We start from the raw sequence: 11,174 nt of genomic DNA on the forward strand, positions 1-11,174 counted from the left end.
CTTATTCACTAGTTTGTCTAAATCTATGTAGAACACATTCCCCAGACTTCAGTGATCAGCTGCCAGATGTAACAGAGGGCATAGTATGTCCTTCTCTACAGGCTGACCCATTGCCTACATCAGACTTAACGTTACCATCGCTTGATGCATGAGTCATATCCCCACCCTGGTTTTTGCTTTTTGCCCTGACTAATTAAGCTGAAGATGAGGTGTATTGTGAGTCACAGTTCCAAAAGCAGGTGACTGAGTTGGTGCTGTCAAAAACAAATTCACAAAACTTGATTCTGTTTTATATGCTGTGTGTGTTATTACTACTGACAGCCTGTCTTAGCAAAACAGTGCACAGTGGTAGGCAGTACATAGCATTTATTCTGGAGTTATCCAAAGCAACATGATTGTGTGTTTATTGTACCCCTTTCTTCCAAATGTATCCTAAAACAATAAATGTGGCGACCTCAATTGTACAAATTGTATATTTCCAAATCTCTTGATTCACCACAGAAATGCACCCATCTCTGTGGTGAAAAGTTGACAGCTGTTTAACAGCACACAGCTTTTCGGGTCAGTTTCATGCAGGAAGAGACAAATTCCATGAATAAATAAACCTGAAGTAGACATGTAGGGAAACAGGTTTCAGAGTAGCAGCCGTGTTAGTCTGTATTCGCAAAAAGAAAAGGAGTACTTGTGGCACCTTAGAGACTAACAAATGTATTTGAGCATAAGCTTTTGTGAGCTATGGCATACGATGAAGTGAGCTGTAGCTCACGAAAGCTTATTCTCAAATACATTTGTTAGTCTCTAAGGTGCCACAAGTACTCCTTTTCTTTTTGTAGGGAAACACAATGCACATACTTTAATTTAGAAATTAACCAGAGTATGAGGGTTAACCTCCCTCTTGTGAAAGTGGCATTGAATTTTGAGTGACTACAGCAGCTCAGGATGTGTTCTGTATCACACCCAAAAAGATATCGCCTCCAGCAGCACAGCGCATCCTCGTTATTACAAGGCTTTGGCTCAGTACTGGCAGAAGGAAGATGGCTATCTGCTGAATCACTTGCACAAGACTGCAGGTTATCTATAATGCTTCCATTTGAAAAGGGTAGCATCTAGCATTTACGTTTGGGGAAGGAATGGAGTAGCAAAGGTATTTTATAATCCAAGGGTGGGGCAAAGAGAATAAATTAAAATTTGATCATAAAACAAATGAGTTCTGTATGTTGCGCCAACATTTCGTTCACCCCACTGCGTTGTTCCATGCCATTGTATTCTCCTGGGGCTTTGCTATTTATTGTTGCTAACACTTAGAGTAAGATTAAGCGCCGGGCTTATGCTGCAGCACTAAATTACACCCCACACACTTAGTAGCATTTTTGGATAATGGAAGGAATACGTTTGCTTGGATTTTTTTCTTTTTCAGAGATTGCCAAGAAACTTTTAAATGCCCAGCATTTCCTCTCCATTCGGTAGGGTAGAAGGCTGGATGTAGTGTATTGCTTCAGTTTCCAAGAAGCTTTCCCTGTGCTCTCTCCATTACCCCTAGTAATTGAGTTGCCAGTCAGATAATATAGCACACACACACACATATGCTCAGTTGCTTTGTAGAACAAAAATTGTTTGGAGTTTGATCCTTTTTTTTTTCTTTTGGGAAGGGGAGTTTCATTTGTTTACGACTGCAGATTTTTACAGACTGCCTCTTATGTTATAGGCTGTGAAATACTAATTTATCTTGCAAAAAGACTAATAAATCATCATAATTATTAGGGTTAATATGAAATATGAAAATAGTTTAAAGTTTCATTTTGTTTGCTGTTGTATCCTTTTTTATTAGGCACCAGTAATTTAATTGCATTGTTTGATTCCTGTTCCCTTTCTAGAGTCTTGGATTATACTGAGTTTCCGTTGAGCCTTTAAATACAGTATTACAATTTTATGCCTAATGAAATAGAATCATAGAACTGGAAGGAACCTCGAGAGGTCATCTAGTCCCATCCCCTGCACTCAAGGCAGGACTAAGTATTATCTAGACCATCCCTGACAAGTGTTTGTCCAACCTGCTCTTAAAAATCCCCAGTGATGGAGATTCCACCACCTCCCTAGGCAATTTATTCCAGTGCTTAACCACCCTGACGGTCAGGAAGTTTTTCCTAATGTCCAACCTAAACCTCCCTTGCTGCAATTTAAGCCCATTGCTTCTTGTCCTATCCTCAGAGGTTAAAAACAACAATTTTTCTCCCTCCTCCTTGTAACAACCTTTTATGTACTTGAAAACTGTTATCATGTCCCCTCTGTCTTCTCTTCTCCAAACTAAACAAATCCAATTTTTCCAATCATTCCTCATAGCTCATGTTTTCTAGACCTTTAATTATTTTTGTTGCTCTTCTCTGGACTTTCTCCAATTTGTCCACATCTTTTCTGAAATGTGGCGCCCAGAACTGGACAGAGTATTCCACCTGAGGCCTAATCAGCACGGAATAGAACGGAAGAATTACTTCTCATGTCTTGCTTATGACACTCCTGCTAATACATCCCAGAATGATGTTTGCTTTTTTTTTTTTTTTTTTTGCAAGTGTTTTTTTTGCAGTACTCCTTCCTAGGCAGTCATTTCCCATTTTGTATGTGTGCAACTGATTGTTCCTTCATGTAAGCAAGAAGTATTTCATTAGTATCAAAGAAGCCACTAGGTGCTGTGTGTTCATAATCAACAGGAAACTAGAAGCCACTGAGCATAACATATAGAAGGTCCACCTCAGCTTACTTGCTGATATGAGGCAAGAGCTCGCCCTCAGTACCTGAGTTCTGAAGTTTATATAATACTTGCACGTTCTTTACTTACTGCGGAATTGTTCCATAGTAAAATTAAGCATGTGCATAAGTGTTAGCAGGATCAGGGCCTATTTGCTGGGTCAGGTAATAACCTATGTTAATATCGGCATCATGCGGTTACTTTTAAAAGGCAGATAAGCATGTCACTTTTATTACCTTGTCTTTTTAGTAACAAAGCCCCCTGAAATTAGCTGTTGATCTTTTCAAATTAAATGTTCAATGTTAATAGGAATACACTGGGGGAGATTTCTTAATGGCAGAAAGATCAAACGCCCAGTTCCCACTCACCGTCAGTGAGCGCTGGGTGACAAACTACTCTGTGTCTTTGGCAATCTTCCCCTTTGCACTTATTAATTCACCTATCATCCTTGTCTCTCATAGTTATATCTTATACAAACAAACACGCACACACACACACAGTAAATATCCCTTGGAACCCCTTGCGAGGAGAGTAAATAGTGTAATACTTCATACAGAGAAGCTTTGTGCAAGCCTTGATTTTTAACGACTAGACTTCATTAAGTAAATGTGTTGTGTTTTATGGTGATTAGGGTTATGATTGTCATAATATTGATTTCAGTCTTGACAACAATGTTCTGGGCACTAGTCAACCATAGATAAAGTCATAGTTCGTGCCCTGAAGCTTTAATGTACAATCTAACAGACAAAGGGTGCGGGAACAGGGAGGTAACAAACAAACAATGTTATTTCTTTCTTGCTACAGACTGTTCCCAAACCCATCGCGCTGGAGCCATGTTTTGGAAACAGAGCAGCTGTCCTCTCAGTATTTGTGAGGTTGCCTCGAGGAATGGGAGGTATCCCGCCACCAGGGCAGTCAGGTGAATGATATCATTATGCTTTGACATGTTTCTAATCTGTGTAGGTATTTATATTGTGCCCATCACCATGATCTCTGAGTCTTACAGATTAATTCAGGAATATATAAAATTCCCTAGTCAGTGGGAATTTATTTTACAGGGTAGGTAACCTAATTTACTAAGGGTTAGATTCTTCCGTTTGACTCCAGTTGGGTTGAACCTCACTCCTCCAGTCAGCTCTTTGAAATGGGTGGGCTCACTTGCAGAGTAAAGAACTACTCAGTTTTGTTAGGGTGGCATAATTAAGCCCTAAACAAACGGCATGCAGGGTTCGCCAGACAATTTCTGCTAACCGTGAAAATGCTAGAGTTGTTATAGCTGCGGTTTGATCCCTTGTCACTGAGCTTGTGCAAGGTAATCATTGGTGAAAATTTAGAGCCATATACTGTGGTGTCTGTCTTTTGTTTTCCCCTCAGGGTATTTTAGAAGAAGTAGGGATACATTTCATCTGAACACCAGTCACTGGGAAAAATACAGGGGCCACAAGTGGCTGGAAGTTTTCAATAGTTAGTTTTAAAAGAGCCTTATTTGCATCCCCAACTCCCCCCACAGAGAAAGGTTCACCTGTCTGACTTTCAAAGGCCATGCCCTGCTTCTTTCTCTCTTCTGATGGGAGCATGGGGCAGTAAGATGCTGTTCTTCCCACTCCTGTCCTAACACTTTATATGAGCTGAATCAGGTTGGATGCGATTGTTCTCTCTCTCACACACACAGTCCCCCCAAAATTTCAAGCTTTTCCCAGCCCCTCAGCTAATGGCTCCTTTGTGAGGAGCTGAGATATAGATAGCCTCTGGAACAGCTTCTGTTGCCTGCAGCTGGAGGACAGTCAGGACAAGATCTTTGTCTTTAGCAATCAGCAAAGCTAGTAAGTGTGGTGAAGGGAGGAAGGGACTAGAAGAGGGCATAAATTGCTTTTGAGTTCTAGTTTTGTACAATGGGGGATAATTAGGGATTTGAACTAAATAGAGGCCAGATCCAAGTAAACGCTTTGGTTTTCTCTCATCTGTGGTTATTTTGGGAGGGTGACTATTTTTCAGACCAGGAAAGTGTGGTTGCAGGCTGCTGGTAAAGCATAATGGACCTGCCATCCCCAAGAGCTTTGAGGAAACTGCTGTTCTTCTGTGGCATGATTACTTGCTTCCAATAAAAGCGGTTTAAATGAATATCCCGGTTTTTATGTTCAAAGGATTATCTTTGGCGGGTGACAGGAAGCAGTTGCTTTGATGGAAATGTACATTATTGAATAGCTTGCTTCAGAGTACCCCATCAAGTTTAATCTGCAAATCAAAATGCTGCTATAAAAATAAATAAATCACTTTTTGGATAAGATTTTATGCAACTGCAGTCCTTAGACTTTCACTTCTGTAACCACCTTGATTTACTGCTTCAGGTCTTGCAGTGGCCAGTGCTTTGGTGGACATTTCACAGCAAATGCCGATTGCCTACAAAGAGAAATCAGGAGCAGTACGAAATCGGAAACAACAGCCCCCGGCACAGCCAGGAACCTGTATTTGATGCATGGACATCATAAACTGCCTCTCTAGGGTTTTAAACACCAGTAACACATAGGAGGAGGAGGAGAAGAAAGATTTTACAGTTGTGACACACAAGAGACTAAAAATATATGGAAAACGCAACTTCCTTGAACCCAGCCTTTTTTCTCATATACTTGATAGTTGGCTTTGTTTGACAATTGCTCCACTTAAGTTTTACTGACATATGCCACAGGATGGTTTGACTTTTTTTCCCCCGGTTAAAAAAAAAATTATTTCAGGTCCAGCAACCTCTAATCACCACCACTGAAGGTCAGTGTGAATAAAACAGTACAAACATAAATGACACTCAGGTTTATGCATGGAAAGTGCATTATAGTACATGTACATATAGTACATAAATATCAAACTGAGCCAAGGGGGTGGAGGGGGGCAGATGCAGCATTTCCAGGTACGTCTCAGCCCTCAACACAATATTAAACTTCATTGTTGTTTTCATTTCAGATGTAGTAATTTCAAAGATTTTCTTTTTATTCCCACATTATTTAATTAGTGCTTTTTGTCATTTATGGCCCAGCTTAATATATAGCATCAAGATAGGAAAGAATGAAGCCAAGATTGAATATTGTACATTGCTTACTCTGAGTCCAATATTTACAAAGTTGAATGTCATTTTCTAAAGCATTCGTGTTTCTGTCATCTTAACCCAGTTGAAATACATGCATACAAGTGCCTAGACTTAAGCAGATCTAGGAAGTGAGGGAATTAGTACACGCAGGTTTTTACATAATTGTGTTCCTATATTTCTGTAAAAATTAATTAGTCACCCAAGGCAATCTCTGCCATTTGTAATGCATCATTTGTAGTCAGGGAAGATGAGGGCATTTTCCCACCCAAGAAACTACTTAACCTGGTGGCAGTATCTTGCGGGGGAAAGTGGAATTGAGTTCCTGTATCTTATGTGAACGCTGCTGTTTTCACCAGCTGGCATAAATGGAAGTTGTGTGTACCTGTGGCCTGCTACCTAATTATCACTTGGTGTTACCTTTTGAGTCCTTTTCTGCCCCTTTGACCTTCCCTGTTCTTGTGAACAAGGTCTGCACCCTATCAGTGGTCAGAAGCGTTGCTGTTCAGCACTTCCTCTTAAGGGACTGGAGCAGCTCCTCTAGGCCCCGTTGGTCTGAAGATTTTAATTTTAAAAAACATAGTAGCTCTGTTCGGCCTCATGTTTGAATGTTCAATCTTGAATTGCCCCCAGTGACTGTATGGTGTGGGGTAGCTGCCTTAGATATGTGAGGGAGACTTACTGCTGATAGGATGCACTCAGTAGTTGCTGAAGAGGGCTCAGTGTAGCAAGGGATTTATTATACGTTCTAACTCTTTTTTGCAATTGAGCCTCAAAATGATGCTGATAAGGTTTATTAGACTCAAAATTCGGCTTACCTTGTAATCATTAGAATCTGACATAAGAGGAGGTGCAGATTCTTGGTATTGCCAGTGCTTTTAAAACCAAAGTGTAACTGTTAACTAACAGACTTTGTTACCACACTGCAGCCAAGAGTAGTTGTGATGTTGATGCTGACGCATAGATGTTACGTTAAGGTATCAAACAAGGTATAGCTGTTCAATAACTATAGTAAGTTCAGTTCTATTCAGAACACTGGGCTCGAGTCTGTTTTCAGCTGGGGTATTTACTAACTGAAAAATAAATTGATTGAGGGGGAAAAATATTAACTGCAAAGTAACTATTGAATATTGTTTGATGTTAGAGCCCTCTTCCCAAGATAAAACTGAAGTAACTGCATCTTTTTTTCTTTTTATTTTGTGTTTTTGGCAGTCTACAACGTATCCATCAGTTTTTGCAAAACCTGGAATTCTTTCTTTGAGATGTAACTTTTAAATAGGAAAATAAATCACTGTGCATCTCAGAACAACAGTGGTGGTGGTAAAGATTGGAACTTGGTGGGCCGCAAACCTACAAACAAAAACACTTATGAATCCTTCTCCTAACAAATACAACACTACTCCAGAAAAATTCTTGTTAAAAACACATCTTTTTTTAAAAGCTATTTCTAAACCTGCAAGTTAAATGTGCTGAGGAGGGGTTGATAAGGAGAAACTTTGTGGGGTGAACGTTTTTAGTCAACTTTAATGTTAGCTGGTGCACAGATTACCTCAGAGTCACCTCCCAAAAGAACTTGCAACTTTTCTTGTTTATAGGGCTGCCCCGGGCTAGACCACACCGGAGAAATAACACAAGATAAAATTTCCCCCCTATATTTTAATTACCTCACAAATGTTCAGTTCAGATGCAGATCTAGTATTCATAGACTCTTACCCCATTACCCATCACACTGGGAAAACAAACACTGGCTACAATTCAGGAAAGCTTTTAACTTTATGCTTAAGTCCATACTTATTCAGGACAGCACTTAAGCAGGTGCCTAAAGTTATGCCTATGCTTAGGTAAAGAAATGCTTTGCTAAATGGGGGGCCATTAAGTGAAATTATTTTTACTTAAAAAAAAAAACCCCACACATTTCTGCTCCTTTTTAGAGAATTGTCTTATGCTCAGATTGTTGTGTCTCAATTGCTTATAGTGGAAGTGTGCCCAGAACACTCTCAAGAAAGGAGTTAAGGGGCAGATGTTAAAAATAAGGAAGACAAGCAAAATTGATCGATATTAAGTTTAATTGAGCCAAAAACTGTAAATAGAGGAATAAGACTTTATTAATATAAATGAAACAAAAAGATCCTTTAGGCTTTAGCCCTGCTCCGTATCTTATCTCCATACGGACAAGCGAAAAGAGAACTCTCATACATATCTCTGCTGCAAGGAGTTTCATCCCAGTTCAAAATAAATTATCGGGGGAAGGAGTGAAGAGAGGAGGGGGAGGGGCTGGGGGGAAGAAAACAAACTGTGGGTGTTTCATCAATGTACCAACATCAAAAGTGGATGATTGGAGGGGTCATAAAGGGGATTCTTTAAAAAACAACCACCACCTGTATTTCATGGGAGAATCTGTAAATAAGTGAAAAATAACACACTGATTTTGCACTTGTAAATAAACTATACAGTAGTGCAGAATGTGGACAGAGTTAGCGTGTATATAAAACAGAAATATCTAATGTATTTTTGATGCATTTTAAATGATGTATGAGTTTTGTCTTAACTTCTTCATATGATGACGAGGTAACTTTCCAGAGCTTTAAAAAGTCATCAGATTAATGCCTGATATCTGGCAGTAGAAAGCAAGGAGGCATAACCTGACATTTTTATGTATTTAAATGCATTCACTTGAACAATATAAGCAAAGTAGTTTAAAATACAGCTCTTCCATTTAAAAAGAGAACAGTTAGAAACAGGTGATATATTTATTCTTAAAGCAGCCACTATTATGAGATTATTAAGTCGGTGGTGTGCTGTCCAAGTCTCTCTCATTAAGATTGTGCTAGTGATTCCATTCCAAATCACTATTTTCTGGGGTTTTATAACCCTGGGTGAAATTTGGTATACAAGGTCTCACACTGTTCACTGGGAAGATTTTTATTCTTTGAGAAAGGTTTTTTTTTAGGTGTTGTTTTAACTGGAAATGTTGCAACCTCCTTAATGTAGAAAAGTCAGTGCCACTGGATACAAAAATACATTAATTGAAACCAATTTTTGTTCATAAACCTGCTCCAGTTTTTTTCACCAGAATTTCATTTGGATTTTTTTTATCATGCATGATAGGGTACAGCAGACCCTATAGTCATGTTGGTCAGTAATTTGTATACAGAGGAAGATTTATGGGTACACCCACCATTAAGTCTCTTTTAGAGCTATCGGCTTAAAAACATACTGTACCAAAAATGCCAATGTACAGATGTGTATGGTGCCTGTGAATTCCCAATATGTAATGTACCAAAATATGGTGATATTGTATAGTGAAAGAATGACAGGCCATAAAAGGCATCTTGTGCCAGATATATACTTCCTTAAAGGTAGGATGCATACTAAATATTGTTCTTGTATGTCATTCTCGGTCTGGCAAAACTGTACCAAAATATATATTTACTGGGTTTAGGTGTTTTCTCAAATGGCTGTTCATTTCGCCAGTCCTAAATTTAGCTTAAATGACCCTTTAGTGAAATCCATGGCCCCCTTCCCCAAGGGACTGAAATAAAACATTAAGATTTTCACACAAACCAGTGAAGCCAAAGACTGCTGATTCTCAGTCCTGAAGTGACATGAATGTTAGAGATATTTTTTTCTTTTTCATAAAAACCTAAATTCAGGATGGAGTGTCAAATGGAACTTTGAATCTGCTGGCTTTTGGTTTGCCACAATTCTTTAAATATCAGATCTGTAAATATGTATGCTCCACCACTGAACTTAAAATAAAAACTGATCGTACATGTCAGGAGCGACTTTTAAACTAAGCCATCTACGTTTCCATAGTAATCTCTGTGCAGTTTTTTAATCTTAAATCTTCAATATTCATTTGAGAGTGTAACAGTTTGTTTTACAGTGGATTCCTAAAGTAAGCTGGAAGATCAGGTTCTGAGAAGGAAACGTGCATATTTCATATGCAAAGGTGCATCTCCGTCTCCATTTTGGAATATATATTTGGGATGGAGTGGAGGCAAGAGAAGGTTAAGAGATCCTTTCACTTTTCTGACATGCTGTAGATAATTTTAGTCATAACCTTGCTTTCCGTTTTAGTTGCTTGAAATAAGTAAGTTCATCACGTGCCAGTAATGTCTACAATAGTACACATGCTGTTTATTCTGCTTCTGGATCAGGATGATTGTTGCCCAATTTACTGTCTTTCTAAAACAATAAACTACCTTTGTGTGTCTTCCAGGTACTAAAGACATTTCCCCCTGTGTTATCCACCCACTCCAAAATGCTCACCAGGAAAAAAAACAAAACCCACCACAAATCTATTTGTGGAAGAGTGTAAAATACATAAGTCCATTTTTTAAAAAAATAAAAAATAAAAATAGATTTTATATTACTCTGAAATTTGTGCACACTAAATGTTCTTTACACTAAGATCCTTGAACTAATTCAGTCTTAATTTTTTTTGTTCTCTAGTTATTTACAGTCCTTATCTATGTTCTGACTCGAGCTTAGTTTGTTAATATGTATAATTTAGTGTTTATTGCATTCATATGTAAATACCGAGTAAGTATTGTAAACTATTTCATTGCTGGGGATTGTGGGTGTTATACATACACACATTTAGGACTGCAGTTTTTTGGTATAATTTTTTGTATTGTAAAATAACAGCTAATTTAAGCAGGAACAAGAGAATTATGGGAAGTCAGTGCATTTTAAACATAAATGTGAAGTACATGTAAATAAATAAAAAGTAAATAATGCAAAATTTTCTTCTGAAATAAAAAGTAGGAAATCTGATTAAAATGTCTTTTTATTTTGCTTCCTGCTTTTTTTCTCCCCTTCAAGCAGACATTGGGGTATTTTTTTAGCTTAGTTTGTAAAGAGACGCTAGACCCATAGCCAGAGGAGGGTTGAGTTCTATGACGTACATCCGGGTTGGATGGTTCTCCTTCCACCTCCTAACTCGGAGCACTTTTCTTGCTCTGCCTTTTCATTGTGTCTTGCGAATCTCAACAGCAATTCCCTATTAGCTGCTCTGCCTGTTGTTCTTTAGATCCTGTTGCCTTAGACAACCATACTTTTTGTAGGCTACAATGACCCACCAAGTTGGCAGGAAGAAAAACCATAGGAGTGGTAGGACAGAGGAGGATACCTCTATAGGGTTTTCCTAGCAGGGATTTCAAAGCACCAGCCTCGCTCTGATGGGTTAGGTGAGAGCCGCAGAGCATAGAGGCCAGGTGGATTTGCAGGAAAGGACGACATCCTTCCATATAGATGACATCCTTGCCACTCTGCTGTGGATCCCTCCTCTCCCAGGTCCTGCTGGCGTCAGGCTTCTTTGCATTCCCCTGAGACAGTTTAGCATCTTCCAGG

General features: G+C 38.9%; 1 protein-coding gene across 1 annotated transcript in view; it reads left to right on the top strand.

Moving 5' to 3' along the window:
- Positions 1 to 10,598, top strand: part of ATRN (attractin) — a 262,010-nt gene extending 251,412 nt beyond the window's left edge. Inside the window, 2 exon segments of the mRNA XM_038398370.2 lie at positions 3,548 to 3,662; positions 5,092 to 10,598. Coding sequence (XP_038254298.2) covers positions 3,548 to 3,662; positions 5,092 to 5,216 — 240 coding nt within the window. The 3' untranslated portion in view covers positions 5,217 to 10,598.
- The last annotated feature ends 576 nt before the right edge of the window (positions 10,599 to 11,174 follow it).

This window comes from Dermochelys coriacea, chromosome 4, assembly GCF_009764565.3.
Source record: "Dermochelys coriacea isolate rDerCor1 chromosome 4, rDerCor1.pri.v4, whole genome shotgun sequence".
Taxonomy (NCBI): Eukaryota; Metazoa; Chordata; order Testudines; family Dermochelyidae; genus Dermochelys; species Dermochelys coriacea.